Source organism: Falco punctatus (genome assembly GCF_963210335.1).
Source record: "Falco punctatus genome assembly, chromosome: 10".
In the NCBI taxonomy this organism is placed as follows: Eukaryota; Metazoa; Chordata; class Aves; order Falconiformes; family Falconidae; genus Falco; species Falco punctatus.
The window spans coordinates 29,641,577-29,662,866 of record NC_137590.1 but is presented as its reverse complement, the minus strand read 5'-3'; the positions used below and the strand labels follow the sequence as shown (position 1 = coordinate 29,662,866).

The 21,290-nt window shown below is 42.4% G+C and overlaps 1 protein-coding gene across 3 annotated transcripts in view; it reads left to right on the top strand.

Annotated features, from left to right (window-relative positions):
* Nucleotides 1-21,290, top strand: part of SWAP70 (switching B cell complex subunit SWAP70) — a 40,992-nt gene continuing 19,702 nt past the window's right edge. Inside the window, exons 1-3 of one of the 3 annotated variants that reach the window (XM_080404743.1) lie at nt 5-477; nt 8,192-8,332; nt 14,424-14,597. In XM_080404743.1, coding sequence (XP_080260869.1) covers nt 379-477; nt 8,192-8,332; nt 14,424-14,597 — 414 coding nt within the window. In that variant the 5' untranslated portion in view covers nt 5-378. Of the gene's footprint in view, nt 478-7,592; nt 7,746-8,191; nt 8,333-14,423; nt 14,598-21,290 lie in introns of those variants that run through there. The other 2 variants (XM_080404744.1, XM_080404745.1) reach the window with 2 other exon arrangements.

Sequence of the window (21,290 nt, the reverse complement as noted above, 5' to 3'; positions counted from 1 at the left end):
TCGGGCAGTGCCGCTGCGGCGGGGGGCGGGTTAGCCCCCGCCTGCCGTTTTTCCATGGAGCTCCGTTCCCCCCAGCTGCACGCAGCCCTCCCCGCAAGCTGCGGGTTGGGGTTCCTGGGGCTGGGATAGCGCGCTTCTGCCGGCGCCAGCCGATCCTGCTGGGCCAACCCGACGGCGCGGCCGCGGCCGGGGTCCCGCTCCCCTCAGGGCCCGGCCTGGCCGCTGAGGCGGGCCGTGCGCGGTCCGGGGCGGTGCTTGTGGAGCCGGGCAGGGCCGGGCACCCGCCCCTGGGGCGGGCGCGGCGGCAGCGGCGGGGCCGGGCGAGGCCGAAGGCGAAGGCAGAGCGGCCCGGGAGCGGCGGCAGCCGGCGGGCAGGCCATGGTGGGCCTCAAGGAGGAGCTGCTGAAGGCCATCTGGCACGCCTTCACCGCGCTTGACCTCGACCGCAGCGGGAAGGTCTCCAAGTCCCAGCTCAAGGCAAGCGGGGCGGCCCGGCCCGGCCGGGGGCGGCGAGGAGCGGGGGGCGGCGCGGGGCGGTGGCCGGGACCTGGGTCCCGCCTGTGCCCGCCGCTCGCCTCGGCCGCGGTGGTGCTGGGCCTGGGGCCTGAGGCGGCCGCCTCGGGGCTGATGATGGGGGCGCGGCCACCTGTTGCCGGGGCCCGCCTGGGGCTATCAGTAGCGTTTTGGCTGTTGAGGCCGCAGTTCCTCACGCCGCTCTGGCTCCTCCGTGCCCCCATCCAGCGGGAGGCTTGCGTGGTCCCTTCCTCGTGCTCGAAGGGGCTTCTTTTCATTCTGCCCAGGCAAGGCTTTCATCTTCGCCGAGGTGTCGGCGCACAAACCCTTCTTGTGCTTCTGGTCCGCTTTCAACTGCGTGTCCTTGGTACCCTTTCTGGCCAAAAGCTTTTGTGGGGTAGCCACAAGGTCCCATCTATAGGGGCTGGCTGTTTCCAAGTGAAATTCAGAGCTTGCCAAGGGGAGAGTGAGGTTCTACAGTGCTCTCTTATTTGGATATAAACAGGAGAATTAGTCAAGAGGCTCCAACTGTGCTATTCTTTCCTTAGCTTATACGCTGAAGTAATGTTTGCGCTCTTAAAAGAGCCCTCAGGCAGCTTGCTGAATCTGATCCCATCTTGGCCCTGCTTTATGGGACTGTCTTGGCCTGGGAATAATAGCAGGAGTCTGGCTAAATAAATATTTTTAATAAGAATGCAACACCTGTTGACTTTTGAGACTGTGGGTCCTTGTACAGAGTGCTGGAGTTACTTTGGCCACAACAGTTAGCAGAAGTTTGTTCCCTTTGCGGGATTAACTCCAAGAGAGAGGGTGGCTGTGCTGCAGGCGGTGTTTCTAAGTGTGGTTGTTAGCTAATGGACTTTACAAACAAAATCACCGCAATAATAATAAAAAAATAAAAACAAAAGTTTTGGCATTATGTAGTAAGTATCCACAGCATGCAATGTGCTTTGAGCAGCCTGTTCCTCTTCTCCTTTTTTTTGCTCAGGGCAGTCAGGCTGTGAGATACAGCCTAACTGCCAGAACTGACTGTGGGGCAGGAGTCAGGCAAGAGGCCAGACCTGACTGTGAGCTCAAGCCGAAGGTGTGTGCAGGTCTCATGTCTTTTACAGGTGGTGTCATGAAAGTGTTTGTGTTGCAGGATTAACTGAAGTCGGTTGTGGAGTGGTGTTTTCTCACTGTCCTGTTTTTTAAAGGAATCCTGTCTTCCTGTCACATTGCCACACCTTGTGTGCACTTCTGTGATTTGAGTGCTCTGTGCATTCAGCTGGGAGGTGTGTCTGCAGCATGTGTTGTCGTGTCAGCAGAGAAGCTGTTGTTCGTTGCACAGGGGCTGGGGGGATATTAAATAGCTAAAGAAGCAGCCGGGATGCTGGCGGGCCTGTACCGCTTGTTCCAATGCAGGTGTCGTAATTTCTTTTCTAAGATGACTGACAGACCTATAGGTTAAAACAGCAGTTATATTTCCAAACTGAAGCACAGTTACCTGTCGTGTCATGACACGTCTCCTCTTGCTAAACAGTTTCAATGGTTCATTCTGTCAGTCTGTGAGAGAGAAGGGGTAGAATGAATGCGGTGTCAAACTGATAGTCCTGCTTGGGGGAAAAGGTGTATGTTACGGTAGCAGTCCCACATCAGTGCAGTGGAAGGGGTAGGTAGGACAGCAAAACAGAAGTTCCTGTCTGATGTAGGGCTATGTTGTACTAAGAAAGTATTTGACAATGAAGTATTTCTCATCCACGTTACCATGAGGAAGATACAGCACCCTTATAAAATGGAGAGATGAGGCTTGGAGATAAAACAGGTTAGTAGAGGTCTGTGGCATTAGAAAAAATATGTTTAATGATTTAGTGAAACACCGGTTATAATTAAAAAAAAGGAATTATTTTCTGAGAAGAGCATGCAGAGTTGTAACTTGCTGAACTCTTCCCTCCTCAAAAAGAAAGCTCACTGACAGTGGATCTGTGAGTTGTGTAATCCAGTATAAGGTATTGTGGGGTCATGTTGCACAGGAGGTCCTCAGTATGACATGGTGGTTGTTAAAAAGAGAGTGATTTCTAGTTTTTCTACCTAGAAGTGATCTTTGAGGCTTCCATAAAAATAAATAATTTTCATTAAACACTATGAGAAAAATAAATGTGTGTTATGTAGGCGAGGCCCTACTATGAAGGGCTTGCATCATAGATTTGTTTTTAATATATGTAGATTAAAGGGGTGGAGCTGAACAAATTGGGTCTGTTTTGTAATCTGGAGAAATAGCAAACACTTGGAGGAAAAACTAGGACTTGCTTGGAACAGTAAGGATTTCATGGCATGTCTTTTATATGTTTGTATCTTTTGTATGTGGTCTGAGCTGCTGAGAGAAGACAGCCAAATCATTGCTCTGTAATTTTGAGTATTACCTGCTTCCAGTATGCACTGGTTTTTTTTTCTTGTCTAATCAGTTATCCTCAGAACTTCTACTGTTACGCTGGCTGCAGATCTTACCCTTTTTTGTACATCAGCAGAAACATTTGTGTATTCCATTCCTAAATCACACCTTTAAATATGGACACAGTCATTACTGTGTCAGGGTGTTTCAGCACTTTCCAACACTGATACAGCAAAGCTACAGTGTAAGTTCTGTGTATGCAATTATAGCTGCTGTTGTGGTTTGAGCATGAGCTACATGCAAATACTTGCTTTCCTATATTTAAATCCACTTTGATCTTTCTTGCAATCTGCAGTTTTAAAATTGACTTGTTTTAAAAGTTTCTGTAATGTGCCAACATTCAGTCTGATTTTCATCTGGATCTCGAAGCACTGTGGTTTTAAATGTAGTTACACTTAGCAGCCGGCAAAACTCCTTGTACTATGTGTGTATGACTGGAGTGTGGAAAGAATACGTACTAATTACTTTTTACACTGGAAGCTTTTCCTTACATTGCTTTGTGATTTGTCTCTGCTTAGGCAATGGGGTTATTTGGCTGTTCTTGTTCCGTTTTGCATGCTACATTGGGGTGGATTTTCATAGCCTTGGATTCCTGGCATGATATCTGCAGAATGTGGATGGTGGCCACCTCATGAAAATATGGTCTTGTTTGGGCCTGCAATATGGGGGCGACCAAAGATACTAGTCGGCTCTAGAAAACCTAAACTGGTCTTCAGTTGTATCTGGGATGTTATAGGATGATTATACCTCTTAACCTTTGTTTTGCCTTTTTACTATATGGGAAGTCAGGGGCTGATGGGAAGAGGAAGAATGGTATAATCAAGGGCAAGAGAGACAGTCTGAACTGAGAGGAAGACCTCGAACAATGTAGCCAGGCACTGGAAGGGTTGAGAGCCTGTGACCAGTGGGCAGGACCCCAGCTGGACAATTGACTTTGTACGACATTGGAAGGATGGTAGGAAATTAGTCATTATGACTCACTATGAGAGAGTTGTACTCTGATGGTATTAATGGGGCTCAGAAGCGTCTGTACTAGGGAGCCGTGACGATTTGTGTCTGTAAGCGGCAAGGGGATGGATGCCCCTCTTCCAGGAGAGCTGGCAGACCAAGGCAGCTTGTAGACCGAAAGAGGGGCACTAGGAAATGACGGGGCCATGATCCTGCACTCGAGAAGAGCAGCTGCTGGTGGATCAGCAGCCTGTTTAACCCTTGTCCGTGAGGTTTTGTCAACTGGTTTCCAGGCAGGTGTAGAAGACAGGTCCCGTAGATGTAGGATGTTTACTGGGAGCTCTTGTTAAGGGCCGAGAGCTGCAGAGCAGAAAGGCAGCTCCCTTGGCAACTGGGCAAGATGCAGGCTGGCACCAGGATGTGTTTGGGAGCCAAACGGGGGGTGCTGATAATGAAGGCAAGAGGAAGGGTGAGGTTGTCGAAAATGAAGACAAGGAGTCTGTGAGTGCCCAGGGGAGGAGCGGGGCAAAGGAAGGAATGGAGAGGTGACGTGGGTGAAGGGCACTAGCATCGGGAAGCTGGACTTGAAGACACTTGTCCAACGTGGAAAGAGCTTGCTGCCCTAGCCTCAGTGTTAAGTAATGAGACTCCGAATGGAGCATTTGCTGCCTGAGCAGATAAGGAAGCTGTACCTTGGATATGCTGTGATGCAAGAAACTGTATGCTTAAGACATACCCTGGTTGGAAAGAACTTACGCCTTTGACGGGGGACATATATGATGTTGGTTTCCACACTGGTCAAAAAAGGAAAAGGGAAAGTACTTGTGAGTAGCCTTATTTTGGCTGGCTAGCTGCTGACATGGATGTCAGGGAGAGATGAGCCAAGAATGTCTTGGAATGAATTCACACAAAGCCACTGAATGGAGCTGTCGGGATCTGTGATGCCAACATTTTAAAATCTTAAAAAGAGCTGGGGGAGGGAAAAGACTCCCCCGAAAGATGGAAAAGAGAGAGAAGAGAGTACTGAAGAAACTGACAATGGCCGCTGTAGGATTAGTCTGCCCTGTTAATGCTCCTTCTATCGCTGGGCCAAGTTTTTGTTGCTGAGCAGTAAGCAGTCTAGCAGATCTTCCTTTTCCCTTTAGAAACACAGATCACTCTTATGGACAAGGTTAAATGGAACTACTCAGATGGTAACAATTCAACACGTGCTTAAAGTTTTGGAAGATCAATGTTTTGCAAAATGGGAGCTCGGAGGGAAACAGCTATGGCGGAGTAGAGCTGGGCTCGAGATCTGCGCTCCAGCTAAAGCAGCGAGAGACTGGCCATGAATAAAGTAAATCCAGAGTCTGTAAGGACCTTTGGTGTTCAGCTTGCTTGTTTTATCTGGTTATTTCTATTTAGAGCAGACCACCTTCAGTATTCCCCAGGCACCACTAGGCATCTTTCTTAGCAAACTTTGCATTGAAAATGGAAGGATTGCACCCGGAGTGCCCTGGTTTTGTGAACCCATTGCAGACCGCTTGTACCGTCTCATGGGCGACGGTTTGGGGGCCACCGCTGCACACATTTGCTGCAGCACACAGATGAGTCTCTGGCCTGGGGCAGGAGTTGGCTCTGGCATGAAGGTAGATTGTTAAATGTGGCATCCAGAGCATAGTAAGTGATGAAGGAAAAAGCTGCCTAGCAACCCTGTGGGGACGGGGGAAATAATCTTTACCGGTGCAAAACTTCCTCATGGTTGACAGAGCTTCTGCAAGGCAAGGCGATTTTTTGTAGCCCAGTTAATGTAGTACTCAGCTAGATTTACTGTTTTTTTTTAAATTGATCATTAAAATAGAGTATGTTATGGTCCAGATAATGTGATCTGTGACAACAAAACAAAATGAGACCTCAGTGCAGAGTTTTGCGGACTTACCCTACAACCAAAGAATTCAGCTGGCGCTTGGCCATGCTAGAGAATGGCAAGCTTTGGCAGGCACCAAGGAATTTCCTGAGTTACGAAAAGAGAGCACCGGGTACAGGAGAGATTGCAGAGAAGGCAGATCTTAGAAAGTTATTGAAAGTGGAATTCTTTCCTGGTAAATTGGTTGTTTGATGAGGAAAACACCTAAATTTCCAACAGCCCAAACCAGCAATAAGGCTGAAAAAGGGAGAAGAGAAAGATGCAGAAAGGACATGATAAGAAGGTGTTTTATTGAGGCTTTTAAGTTATTTTAGTAATAAGCTTAAATCAGTTATGCTTTTTTAAAATTTTTATTAGCTGAATATTTTTTTACTTGTAGTATTAGCGACTACAGGCTGGTTGGAAAACTGAGATCATCTTTGTTTCTCAGAAATTCAAGAATCCCTCAGTCTTCTATAAATAACAGAAGCCTTAAATAGAAGGGGAAACACACATGATAGTATGGGTTTTTTTCCCCCCATATGTAAATCACATGGACTTAAATACTTGATTTAATGTGGTGGTTAATAAGAATGAACTGAAGGGAAAATACTGTTGATGTGGGGTTGTGTGAAATGCGATAACTTCTAAATACTGTTGTGCTACTTTGGGAAATACAGCTTTTGTTGTGATATGCTATTATTTTTAAAGTTTAGCACCTTGTTAGTTCCAGTGGTTTAATGTTAGCATATGGCAATGAAAATATGGATTTCTCATGGAAATGTATGCTTTTGTAAAAGGAAGTGTAAGTTTGGGGGTATGTAGAGAGGAATTCTCTGAACTGAACTTGCATCTTGGGCTATCTTGGTAGGATTTTATGCGAACTAGCGCTTAGATTCTGCATATTTTCTTATTATACATAAGAAAAGTAAATGTACGTTATTTGTGGGGGAGGAGGGAGGAAGCCCAGACGTTTTAAGTGTGTGGCATAGGTTTGATTTCCTAGGCTTTGACGACTTCAGACTTTCACTTCTTGTTTTGCAGCTACCCTGTCTCGACCGCACCTTAATAGACCTGCTTATAAATTTTCTGCGCATTTTTTTACTGCTTTCTCTTTGCATCATTTGGGCCTGTTTTGTTTAATTTTATGCTGCAAAGCAAACAAGTAAAACATATTCCAAACTTCAGTTGCAGTCTGCCCTGTCTAGTTGTTGATTTAAAAAAAAATACAAGCAGCATGGCTTTCAAAGTTGCAGCCTGTTTTACTTCTGCCTAATTTTGTCTTACCTGTATTTTTTGCCTTTGGTTCTTAGTTACATTTTTTCAGTGCAGACTGTTCCTGGGCATGTGAAGTTAAACCCTTAACCCCGTTCCTGTAGCCAGTACATGGTCTTTGCAGGCTCAACTCTGCATCATGTCAAGGGGAGACGGGACCTGAGTGACAGCGTGTTTAAGACCCAGTGGGCAGCATGTTAGAGGACAGACTTGGCCTGAGACAGTGTGAACAACAAAAGGGATGGTGCTTTGCCTGCCTTAGGAAAACGCTGGTGGCACAGGAGTCGCTGCTACCCAGGCTCTGCCTTCCTGCTGTTGGTCCTGAGGTGTTAGTTTGTGCGTGCAAAACTCCTCCTAAGTTGAAGAAGTTGAGATGCATCGGCTACCAGTTAGTTTTCGATAATTCAGTACTTCCTTAAAACTAATCAAGTGTGTAGCTTCTTCTTGAAGGTCATTTCTCAAGAACAGATGTGAGTGCTGGTGGGTGTTAAGTTCTTGACATAATTCATGCAAAGACCTTTTTAAAATAAAAATTTGAGAAGCTCACCTAAACCCTTCCCTTTTCTATAACATCACATTTCCTTTGCCAACTGAAACATGGGGTGAATGCTGAGAAGCAACCCGAAAGCAAGCGGATGAGAGAAATCTATAGTTAATGCCTTAATCTGAGTGGTCATTTCTTGTAAACTAAAGGTACATATGGAGCTGTTCTCTTCGTTACTCGTTTTCACTAGATAGTAAATATAATTACAAAGGCTACGTGTTTGTGGTTGTTTTCTGTAGCTGTCTAATTTCACTCTGTAAATATTTCTTTGGTGTTTCTGTATGCCTCTCCTGGTTTTCAAATGCGTAAGTGTATGTGTACAAAGGGTGGCTTCTGTAGCTCCGTTTCCACTTCTGTAGGAACAGACCTATCTGTGATCATATTGCTTCTGTAGGCGTGCAATTATCTGAAGCCACTGAATCATTGGAGTAAACTTTTTTAGTAATATTTTGGTTTTTGACAAAAATCCGCCCGGTAGAACTTGTGCTGATGTGAAAGTATCACTTTGTGCATGGTTCTGCTGCACGGTCCGCTCTGGAGGGAACGCAGCATGCTTAAGGCCAACAGCAGTCACTGATTTCTCTTCTGTCCTTAGGTCCTTTCTCACAACTTGTGCACGGTTTTAAATGTTCCCCACGATCCAGTGGCCTTGGAAGAGCACTTTAGGGACGATGATGAAGGACCAGTTTCCAATCAGGGTTACATGCCTTATCTAAACAAATTCATCTTGGAAAAGGTAAGTTTTGAGTTCTTGTGTTCTGGTTTTTCCCTTTACCAGGTTAGAGTGCCTTTGGAGTAGACTTCTGCTTGCAGGAGGCATGCTGGCATGGTGACGTGCTTGTTGTGATGGGACAGTACTCTGGAGAGCCTGTGCCCTAAAACAGAAGGATGTGCTGTTCTCTACTTTTTTTTTTGTTCTCTCCTTGGTTTATATTTCCTGTTACATCGGGTCATTGCCTAAGCTGTGTTCATGCAGAACCAGTTCATATTAATAAAGCAGCTCAACCTGAATTTATTTGAAAGTGTCATTGTCCCATTTTATGCTACAGCTATAAATATTCTCATAGACCCCTTTGCAAACAGGAAGGGCAGAAGTATCTTTAATGTCTGTTCACAAGGTATTTTAATAAATAGATCTCTCCAAATAGTTACAGTAGGTGACATTAGGGATGTGTAGTTTTGTCTTGCAAGTTCTTTCCTGTGTGAGAACTCTTCAGTCTTCTGTTGTGCCGTGTTTTGGGGGAAGCTCTGGAAAGCCAGCATCGTTTCCCCTACTCTCCTCTGCATCGGTACTAAGATAGGTAGGTAGTGGGTTTGAAAGTGTGTGTGTGTGTGTAAGTATCTTCCTGCTTTTTTTCTGACAACTTCTGTTAAGTTACTGGTCTAGATGGTAAAAAACAGCCCAGGTAGTAGTGCAAACATAGCAGCTTCAATACCACTGATTTCTCATACACTTGGGGGCTGACCCCAGAAACCCTCCAACTTTGATGTTGTAGCTGCAGTTCCATAGATACTTGCTTTCTTTTATAATGTTAAGAAGTCCTGAACTGACGTGCTGCTGAAAAGTCCAATGTAGCAATTGCAGGTTTTGCAAACTCCTTAGCCTGGTTTGCTGATTTTTGCTGCTTCTTTAATCTACATTTAGTACTGGTGGAAAATGTGGTATATATGATGTAGTCTGGCAGCTTGGAAACAGTAGAAGCTTCTTATACCTAGAGAGGACTTTAGCAACTCCTCTGCTTCTCTAGTCTGTGTTTCTCTTATACCCAGTGATGGTGTCCTGTTTTATGTGTGGGAGTTGTTGGCCATTAATATGCATAGAGGTACCTGCTTAATACCTTGGTTGGTTGATGCTGAAGATTCTTGCTTTGTCCCTAAGAAGTTTGTGATCTGATTTCCACTTCCTGTTGGCTGTCTAAGCTCCTGTTTGTATACAAATTTTGGGGAAAAAGAAAAGGCCGTTGTTTTGACCAAAGGTTTACAGTAGTAGAGTCTGAACCACAGTGGTTTTTGTTAATACTATTTGTAGGCAGTAGCAAGCCATTAAGTTAAAAAAAAAAAAAGAGAGAGAGATAGATATGGAAGGCTTTTTAAAATATAAATGTGCTTTATTGTTAAAGGGTGTTTATGAGAGGAGTAGTTATGGAAATGAGGAGCAATTGCATTTAAATAACACTAATTTGAAAATGAAAGACCTGGCTACACAAACAAGTGGGTGTGAATTTACAGTGTTTAGCTACTCTGGGACACCATCTTACCCCATGGTAAAAGCAAAGGACAAGCTACCTTGTATTCTCATGAAAGGAAATAGGTTGTTTTATTCATACACTGATCTGGCTTCTTATAATTAAAAATTGAAAATGTTAAGTAACAGGATTAAGTTACCTGTAACTTCATGTTATTTAATCCTGACTAAATGCTTGTAAACATTTTAGATATGTACTATTAAAAATCAGTGAAAGTCTTTAGACAGAAGGCTATCTTTTTGGACTGGAAAAATCTTGATTGTGACATCTTTTACTTCACATCAGTGCCAAAAGACAACATGCAGTGGGATGAAGTCACTGGTTCATAGCATGTCTCCTTTGTTTAAAACAAACAAGCTAAAAAAGCAGACAAGAAACCCCTTCTTTTTTCATTCTTTCAAGGGGTAATCTGTTCTTTTGGTTGGGGTGATTGTAGAACAAATGCTATTAATTTATGCTAGTAAGCAAGGCTACTGAAGAAGGACTGGTGCTTTATACCCCCAAATACATACGAAGTTCCCTCCATTTCCAGTTGTACAACTTTTGGTGAATTAATTGATTTGCGCAAGACCAACCTGCTTAAGAGAGGGTTTTTTAAGTTCAAGATATTTTGCTTTAAAACTTTGCTAAAATAGTGAAAGAATGAATCCTTCTATTTCTTTTAAAACAGACATGTAACTGTGACTTACAATTTTATTGTGAGGGCTTTGTCTGTTTGTACTCTTAAATGCTAAGCTTTTGTATTTTTTAGTGCTGACTTACCTTGTGTTACCCTGCAATAAAACCTCTTTACACAGAACCAAGGAATCATCAAGAAAGGAACAAGTTGGTAGTTTAATAAGGCAGATTGGTTGCAACTAATTTCCTTTATCCAAATAGGAAATTTGAATAAACAGTTTGATAATTAGTATTGCCTGATTGACAATTTCCAGTATTGTGCTGCTTGTTACTTTGCAGATAGATGTATCTAGGATTTTCTTGCATCTGAAACAAAATCTGGTTTTGTTCTGTAAATGTTCTTTTCAAGAGGGAGCTGCTGCTTGCCAACGTATCATCTTCAAAATTTGTTTTACTTGGTTTCAAAACCATATTTTAGCATGTTCCATTGTTTACAATGTGTCTATTAATACCAATTGAAAATGTTTCCTTTTCAGTGGTGGTGATGGTGGTATTTTATGGCATGCCTTATTTATAGCAGGAAAAAGACATAATGGCAGGAGACAAAGGAGGACTTAGTTATAAACTTCAGGTCATCTCATCTTCTAGAGAACTTAGTGAGTGCTAGTTACACTACCAATGCTTGTTATATTTTTGGAAGTGATCAAATCACTGGTACTTAAAACTTACTATGTTTTAGAGTTATTTGGTAAGATTATGATGATGGTAAATTCTACTTTGCCTATTAGTTGGAATTAAAGATCTAGAAAATTGTGTGGGTTTTGCTGCATTTTTCTTTTATTTTGTGATGCTTCTTAGAAAGGGAAGATCGGTGTTTTTTATAGATCATGTTTTTATCTCTATGAGTTCAAGCAGTTTTAAGGTTGGAAGGGTTAGTTCATTTGCATGTTTCATCATTTGGACAGATTCACAAATAAAAGTCATAGTTGTTGTAGAGTTAATAGCATGGAGTACTGTAGAAGTTTTCGGTTGAAATAGTGACTTCAAATAATTTGGACGAATTATGAAGTACAGTTAAAAGCATGTACTAGAGCACAGGAAAAATCTCTTGTACAAGGATTTGTTTATTAATTAAACAATGGAATTATATAATATTCACACAGGTTGCAAGCAGGATGAGTATTCTGGCCAAATAAAGTTGAAATTTTAGTTTTTCAGTGGAGTGTCATAAATTTCTTATTTTAGTTTTGTATCAAGATAATTTCAGTGTAGGATTCATAGTACAGTCTCACTGTAATGAAAGATGTTTTGGGGAATTCTCTTTGAATTTGAATACCAGGATAGCCTTTGATCCAAACTGTTTTTATAAATGTGTGTTTTGTTCATGTCATGAAAAAGCAATTGTATATGGGTTTATGACTGTTTTTTCCATCAGTTCCTCCTGTTTGAAAAGTTTCTACTTTTAGAGTTTCTTAACTAAGAAGTACTTTTACAAAGAAGTTAAAGTATAGCTTTAGAAACTGTTCAGATATTTTTGGTTTTTGAAACTATGCTTAGAAATGATCTTCCATAAATCCAGAGATGCTATTCATTCATATTAATTACTGTGTAGCTACTTACAGTGGAGTCTTGCCAGTCAAGGAAGCCAAAGTAGTACAGCCAAGACTTTTGTAGTATCAAGTTATCTCTAAAGCAATTTGGGTGTAGTTGTGGGATTTTCACCTTCCTTCCCCTCCCATCCCATGCGGATGTAATTGTAGAATGTAGGAACCAGGAATAGTTGGCATTGCTACATGAAATTGCCGAGGAAAATTTTTATTCTTCATTAAAGAGAACTGTTTAGTTCCATCCCTGACTCCCAATATCCACAGAACAACAATTTTGTAATTATATCCTTTATTTAACAGCCAGCCCGATTGTTTAGAAAAAAACACAGATGTGAATCAGAGTTAATTTGAAGAGCTGGGGCTTGTGTGCTTACCTGATTATTCAAGTTCCTGAATAACTCCTAAACAGTGCCCCTGCTCTGGATGACGTGGGCCCCATTTCAGGATCAAGTCTGGATTTTGAAAAAAGGACTTAAGCGTCTAAAGTGGGACCGCTGGCACAGCGCAGTCTAGTTCCCTGCAGCAAAATGGTCCTGAAACCTGCTGCTTGGCTGCTGCCTAATTCTGGTGGCAGTGATGTGCTGTGGGTGACCTCGGTTTTGACATGAGTTTTCTGAGGCGCACACAGTCTGACTTCGGTAGGTGAGCACTTTCCTTTACCCCGGGCCTGTGCCTTTCTCCACCTCTCACCCTGTGGTCATTGATTGCTGCCGTGCTCTCAGATGTGAGCTCCATAGAGCAACCCACCGTATTTGTAGTGCTTGGAGCACTTGCCAGCTGGTGGCTGGAGGAAAGGAGATTTCCCACCCTGTCGGCATCTTCCTCGGGAGTAGCGTAACCGCAGTTCCAAGGTGGAAATGCTCATTGTCTGGGTGGGTGAAGCTCTTTTAGAAGTCAGAGTTAACTGGGCATGTTGGAGAGGACAGACAGGAAAAGGCACAGGCAGAAGTAGCCAAGGGATGAGGCACCTACAGATGGAAGGGAAGAGAAGGAAAGCTGGCTTTAGCGCTTCTTCCAAAGGGTGTTCGTTTGCTTAGGGGGTGTTTCATGCAAGACCAGTGTTTCTTGTGTGAACAACCAGGATGCTGAGCTTGTGGCTATAGCAGCTGTAGCTCCGTCAGCTGTCACCTTCTTCAAAGGACAAGTGTGGCCTGTAGCTGGCCTCTTGCATTGTCACTTACATTGGTGGCCTGCTCTGCAGGCCCGCAGAGTGTCTGGCTTTATTTCAGTCTTGCTTTTAGTCCTAGAAACTGTAATGTAAAGTGCTTCTTGGCATAGGGTTAGTTTCCTGTTTACTTCTGTCTTTTTTTTTTTTCCTTCTCCTTTTTACTTTTTTCATCCACCCACATCAGTTCATCCACTTCCTTAGTCTGTCTTTGACTTAGCCACAGTGGCTCACCCTCCACTGTTTGACCACTTACCAGACTGGATAGGAAATCATACAGTTTGCAGTGGTGTGCCTGAAGCATCTAAGATGCATGGTTTGACCTATCATAAGAAAATGTCACTGAATGTTACTGGTGTCATTGCCACAAGAGTAATGACATGTTTCTTAGACATGTTTTCTGAAATCTCAAGGGACTTCCATTACAGTGCAGAGGGTGCCTTTATCAGTTACATGCTGGCAAAGAAACAGTATTGCTAAGCTGTAGGGAGATAAATAGATCTATCTCTAGCATAAATGAGGGTTTAAAAAGAAAATAAAGGAAATGAAAGCTTTTGCATATGTAAATAATTCACAGATGGGTAATGTACAGTTGCTAGGGATGATAAAGGATAACGAAAACAAAAGGAATTTTTTTAATCAATAAGGTGAACATTTGCAAGTCTGAGAAAAAGGAAAAGTTTTAAGTGGATTAGCAGTCAAGAAAAAAAAATTATTACATGTTTATGAATATCCTATAAGAGTTATGTTTGAGTAACTTGAAATGGAAAAACACATTGAAGGTCTTTCCCAGCTGTTCCAGTATCGCTTTTAGCATATCCACTCAGTAACTCAGTGCAATAGAAGGGCAGTTGGAGCTAAGAACGTTATGAAGACGGTTTGGAAGCTGAAGTTAACGTGCTAGAGGAAAGGCAGGATGCAGTGTAGCCTCCTTCACATGAAGTCAGGGTGCTATTAACATGACCAGAAACTGGAGGTTGGGTGTTGATTTTGCTGGAAGAAACTCCCTAGCTGACCCCATGCAGGAAGTCAGACTAGGCTGCTACAGTGCTTTTTTTGGGCCTTGACATTTCTTGCAAGCTAGAATTTTCTTGGTGCTTTTTGTATGATTTAGCCTGTTAAACTTTGTCTGTTTGTTATTCTGTGCCATTTGTGCATATTAATTTTTTTTGTTTGATTTCTTTGTTTTAGGTGCAAGGAAACTTTGACAAAGTTGAATTCAACAGGATGTGCTGGACTCTCTGTGCTAAAAAGAGCCTCTCTAAAAGTCCTTTGCTGATTAGTGATGAAGATGCATTTAAAGTGTGGGTTATTTTTAACTTCTTATCAGAGGACAAATACCCTTTAATCATTGTACCTGAGGAGGTAAGAAAGAAAAACTTAAGCCGTTTAACACCGGTTTTCTTAACGTCCCAGTTGGATTATGTTAACGTTTGCTACTCTCTGGAGACTTAAGAGAAAATAATTGTTTAATATAAAACTTTTATTCCCCCCTTTTAATAATGTAAGCCCTGGAGTGCTTTTCTTTGTCTTCCAGGGTGCACATGTGAGGATTCCCACAGGATACTTTAGATATTGATGGCTATGCGTGTCTGTCATTTAAAGTCTGGACTGAATGGGATGTGCTGCTTGCCCCCCAGTAAAAAGCTTATTTTGATCTTGTGTGGGCTGACTGGTGCTGGGGATACTAGCTCCAGTATCAGCACTGGAGCTGTTGAGGTTCTTGCTTCACTCATGAGTAGTGCATGTATGTGATCTTTAATCACTGTGCTTGCTTAAATGTGATGAAAATTTTGCACAGTTAGTATATCAGTATGATTCTAAGAAAAAATTCTCCCCTCTGCTTTGTGTTACTGTGACTTGCAAGACTCTTCAGTCTCATGTCACTCTCCTGATGAAAAGGGAAAGTATGAACTTTTCTGGTGATGTCCGTTTCTGATCAAAGGCAACCACCATCTGAACACTCTTGCTTGAAATGGTTAAAGGAATAATACCAGAGAAATCTATACTTTTAAGTTCATGATCAAGTATGGGCAATGCTCAAATAGGTATTTTAGCCCTAAAGCAAGATTTTGGTATCTCCATTATTCTCCACTTCGAGAGGGGAGGGGTGAGGGAAAGAAGCAGAAAGATCAGAGGTGTAGGCATAAATAATCTCTTGCAAAACTGTATACAGAAATCCCAGGGGTTTGCAGTTTAGCACTGGAGTGCCTGTTAATAAATATTTGCAAATTGTTGAACAGTCAGGGATTAAAAGTCTCATGTACATGCCACTATGATATAACTGCTGGACTCCAATAACTCCCCTATCAAAGTAATCTGCTTGGTTTTGCCTTATCACTCAGTTTTTAGCAGGAGATTTTCACTCTGTACGGTATCTGTTTTTGCTGAACTGCTGATGACAAGGCCCTACCTGGCATGCTATATTCCCATGAGAAAGGGGCCAGTCTTCTTGCTTGCTTTCCTGTTTTTTCTGTCAGTTCTGGGAGGCAGGGATCATGATTATAAAAGCTAAAGATAGGTCCTTTCTTAATGGTGCCAGGTTTACCTTGAGTGTAATGTCAGAGCCACTAATAAATGTCAAAGCTGGGACTCAAATCTGTGTCTCTGGTTTGTCATTTTATTCCCCACGGCGCAGCCTGGCTTACCTAAGGGTAGCTGTTTCACTTCTCCTTATTTGTTGCCGTGGTTAACAGCTTCAGACCTGCCAGCTCTGGGGCACTGGCATTGCTCAGTTCTCCCCCTCCACCAAGCAAGCCCCCAGATTCTTGCTGCCTTCTGTAGCTGATGCCAGGTCATGGCAATGTGTCCGTTTGTTGGCAGACAGGCTGTAGAGTTGGCTCCAAGCCTAAAACAGGTTTTCCAGATTTCATAGCTGCTGTTGTTTGCTTTCCTTCCCATCCTTAATGTCCAGGATTAACCTGTATTGCTCTTCTACTTGGATTATTTTTAAAATTCTTAGGGTGGGTCTGTGTCTGCATCTCTGATTACGGCAAGACTTAAGTTGTGCAATACTGTTTAAAGAAAGCTTACAGAGCCTGACAAAGAAAGGCTGCTCTGTTCTTATCGTATACAATGCCTGTATTCACTCTAACCTTTTGCCTTAGACCACATAGGTAATGCAATCAGCCGGTGGAGGAATGCTGTCTGTCGAATTCACTCCTTTCTGGTTTGCACTGGTCCCCCATTGGGTTCTCTGTGCTTCTGGAAAAATCCACTTTTACTCATTTACCCTTTTACACAAAATTCCAAAAGCGAAAATGCAGAGTATCAGTTTTGGTCAGTTTTGCTTTTTCTCAGTGTGACCTTTCTCTGCCTTTTTAAGTTCTTACGTCTGGCTGTTTTTTATGTTAAATCTCAACTCCAGATTTGCAAAGCGTTTGGTTTCGTACAAACTTGTAGTTGTTGTCTTAATGCTGAGAATTTCTACCTGAAAATAACTCTTTTGAATAGTACTCAAAATGATATTGATACCTAGTAAAGGTATTTTTCTTTCAATTTACTTTTTATGTTTCCTGAGTTCATAATAAAGCTTGATTATGTATTTAGTCTTCACCACTTTCTATTGCATCCTTTCATTTAATTACAAAATGGCTTGCCCATGATGTATAAAGCGAGGGGGTTTTTGCAAGGTGAAGAACAGAGAAGGGTGATGGAAGCATTGCTGTTTATGTTTTGGTGAGAGCAGTGTAAACCTCTCATGGGTGAGAGTTGCTTCCCTGGGAGCAAGCTTGCTTTCCCTCCCTGTTGCTCTCTCTTATCGTTGGCTGAGAGCATTGCGACACGCTACCTACTGCAGTTTCTGGCTTGGAGTCCTTTGTGTGGGATCCAGCTGCTTCCCTCCTCCCTCCCATCTCTTAGGCTTTTGGGTTTCAGAGATTTTGCTTCCCCAATATAAGTAACTAGGAAACTTGCTTTATACTTTCAGGTTGGAAGGGTGATCCCTTGAAGGATTGTGGATGGGAAGATTATAACAGAGAGGACTTCTTAAGTCTACTGAATGTGTTGATACAACTTCATGTGGTTGTGAGGATGCCTTCTGTTCCTTCATCCTTGGAGGAGCTGCTCTTTGAGACCTGCTTGGGGGTCTGGCTTTCCTTTTTTAAAATGAGATAGGTGGTTTCAGGACTCATTTGAACAATTTCGTATCTGGAAAACTCTCCAGTTTGGGTGCAGTTTCACCTTCTTTGCACTGTGCTAAATATTGAGGCTGCTATCCATCCTTCCTGCCCACATTGTGTACTTCTGTGCGAAGACAGTTGTGCTAGTCCTTTCATATTAGAGAGCTAATTGTGGTGGGGCTGTTACCCCCATGTGTGAAGTGTTAAGTCCTGATTCCCTGCGCAGGTGTTGAATAGGCAGCAAACTGGGAACAGCTGCAGCTCAACCAGAGAAGGGAAAACAGGCTACTTTGGAAACGTTTTGGAGATGCAGGCTGAAGAAGGGTTTAGAAAGAGCAAAGTGAGGAAAGGAGTTACAAAGAGGGAATTTGAAAGCAGTGGAGAGGTGGCCTAGGGATCAGAAGTTGTTTGTTTAGGAGAGGCCAACTGGAAGCCATAGGCAGTATTTGGCCTGTGCTCCTCACCTGCTGTGGAAAGAGAGATGGCAGCCCTGCACTCGAGGGAAATAAGGTTAGTGAAATCCAGCATGGGGAAGGGCTTGGGTTGGGCTGTGCAGTTTTGGGATGTGGCTTCAAGCTTCATAGCATCCCTCTGTGTTACAGGGAGAAGTCAGGTCACAGGGAGACAGGAGCTGGTGGCTGTGCAGCGCGCTGGGCTCGGCTGGTAGTGTTGTTGCTTCTGCTTGTTACTGGTGGGCAGCTGAGAGCAGTTAGGACGGTTTGAAAGGAACAGAGATCCATGAATGTGTATTTTGCAAAGGTGCTCATGTCCGAGGGAAATGCAAAATGGTATAAAATCTGAAAGCTCCTTCCCCTTTGAAGTGAGAAACCTTGGTATGCACAAAGTCAGACACTTCTGTGGGCTGGGTAAATGTGGTATTTCACAGAGATACTGGACTGGAGGAAAACAATGCTGTACTTTGTTTGCTCTAGTTAAAATTAGTCCTCATGGACAGTTTTCAGAATTAATAGAATTCTTGGCTAACAACAGGACTGCCTCCTGGTGCAGTGGGCAGAGCTTCAGCAAGCAGCTGTACTGCTGACGGGCCCGGAAAGCAGAGGGCCGGGTGGGAGCTCCTTCCTCTCCCTGCAACTGGTCTTTTCCATTAGATCATCTGAGACACAGACATCCAAGTGTGTGTTTCCTTCAGCTCTCACAGGCATTACCTCTTCCATGAGAAGTATAAATTAAAGGGAAGAAAGGTGGGCAGAAGTGTAGCCATAAGAAGAGAAATATTTCTAAATCTGTCTTGAGCTTTCCTTTACAACTCACCTCTTAGTTGTTACAGACTTACTTGCTTGCTTTGGTGTTAAGCAGATGCTTTCTGTTTTATACAAAGGTTTCCAAACACTTCCCCTTTCTTATTTCTGGACGTGTGACTGCAGCCTTGGGAATGCTTTATCGCCTGAAAGCTGTGGTATGTGGTTAGCTGTGTTTCTGGGCCACCCTTGATGGTGAAACTCACAGATACGTACACTGCAAGCTGCGTACTCTTTGTGTGTGAAATCTAGTGTTCACGTGACTTGGTTTAAATAAGCCAAACCTGTTTGTTGTCTTTGCTTTTTAAGCCTGGCTTCTTGAGGAAAGAAGATTTCTGCAGTCATTTTTCAGTTGTCCTCTAGCCTTCAACTATCCTCCTAGTTATGACCAAGAGGGTCCAAACCTTGTGTGGCTCTCTGTGCATTTGAAAATGGGGTAATGTTTTTTAGACTGAGGAGGTGAAAGTCTGAAGCTGTGCAGTGGTGATTTTTCTGGAGGTATATCTTGCAGAAAAAGTTTTTTTTGTGACCGTGTTTGCTTCCTTGTTGTGTATTCTAGTACCAGAAACTGGTACAGTGGATGAAACACTGGGAACTGAACATTGGCCATTCAGAAATAAAATCAAACCTGATAAAACTAGAATGAAAGCTGCTTGTGTGGGGTTTTAATTGACCCATGGTCTCTGTAAGTTGATGATGATGGTTATAAAGATTAAATCACTTTTGACTTCCGTCAGTTCTACCTGTTTCACTACACTTTTCCTTATCTATTGCTGCAAAAAATAAGTTTTCAGCTTGTGCAGCAGGTTGTCCTTAGGATTTACATGGTTATGTGTTACACTGTGGTTTGAGTTGACCTTTGTTATAGTACTGCATGCTAATTTAATTTAAAGATAAAAGAAGATGCTACAGTGGATAATGGACACAGTTTTGCTGGTGGAAAGGAAGAAACAAATATTTGACTTAAAGTAAGTGATGTTCTGATGGGATGAAAAAAGGAGTTGATGATGACTGTGAAAGGGGACATGATTGCTTTCAAGTTTCTTGCCCAGTAACATAAGCTTCCACAGAACTTTGTACCATGTGAACAGACTTCTTACATCTGTTCTGTTAATATCGCAAACCTTATTTGAATAGCGTGAACCAGAATAGCCTTGTCTGCCATGCTCTGCTGGGCATGAAGGTCTCCTTGACATTATTTTTCATCTTCCAAGAGACCCACTTGTATATCAGAAAAAATATGTGAAACATTTATGATACTTCATTCCCCGTGAAGGATAGTGCCAGGAATACCTGGAAAAGAAAAACAAATAGGTATTGAAACATGGGAAAAGTGCCCTCTGAAACAAGATACCAGACAGGCTCCATAGCTCGTGTTAAAGAGCCTCTGTTCTCTGTATAATTTTTGCTTCCTCTTGGCTGAATTCTGCCCGAAAACTTTCTGTTGATTTGAGATGGAAGCTGTTTTTCGTACTTCAGAACCAGTTGGTCCGTACTGGCATATGTAGTGTTACAACCCCTACCGTGTTTTTATATCTGTACCTGAAAGTAAGGTCCAGTCACAATAGCAGCAAACATCGCTTCATGTTTGCTTTTTGACACTCTACTTTTTAACCATGAGAGTAGGTTATGTTTGAGCCAGCAGCCTTAATTTGTCAGTTATTTGCTGAGTTGACACGTCTCTTTGTGGAGGAGGGGAAATGTCGTTTGCTCTCAGAGGTTCCTCATTTGAGCACATAATGAATGGTCTCTTATTTGCTTCCACAGTGATCCAACTTATTTCTGTTTACCTTGCGCTGTTCCATATTCATACCCCACCGAAATGCACTCTTGTTATTGAGCAGATGTGTTAGATAAAATTTTTCTGGGGACTTTGATTAGCCATGTATTTAATCTGAATGCAAGATGAAGCTTGAAGTTGGTTTTTTTTTTTTATTTTAGAAATTAAATTGTAGTATGCAGAGGTCCTTTTCCAGTTAAGAAGAGTTAATGTTTTTTAAAATAATGAGATATTTTATGTACTTTAATAGGATTATAGGATATCTGTGGTCATGTTAGTGACTTGTAGATAGGGGTTAGCAGATAGGTTAAATCTGTTCTAATAATCAAAATAAGGTAAAGTGTGAACAAATGACATTAAAGAAAAAGATATGTTTACTTATTTTCAGTGCATTCCATGATAATGTGTGCTAGCCAAGAGTTTTGCATTGCTTCTTTTCCAGACAATTAGTTTGTTCATATGGCTTGAGCAAAAAGGTGAAAAAAATTTCCACGTATGATTTTTTTGGTGTGTGTCCCTCTGTCTGCAAGTGAGTCCTAGTACTCTGAGATAATTAACCAAAGGAATTTGAGAGCTGCATGCCTCAAGCCGCGTAATAGGTTGTGAAATCTTGAAGTTCATTAAGTTTTAATGATTTTTTTTTTTTTTAAATTACCGTCTAGCATTTTGGCATGTATATTATCTACCTAATTAAGCCTCAGTTATTTAACCTTTCCTTTTAGCTAAAGTAACAGGATAATAGTTCAGAACTGCTGCTACTCAGAGGGACTGAGCTGAGTGGCAGAATGTTTTGAATGTGGGGAAAAAGAATACTCCTGCATTGATGCCAGAGCTCATTTCAGCTCATCAGATCCAGGCTTTAGGAGGTTTGTTTTGAAACAGGTTTGCATTGCTACTG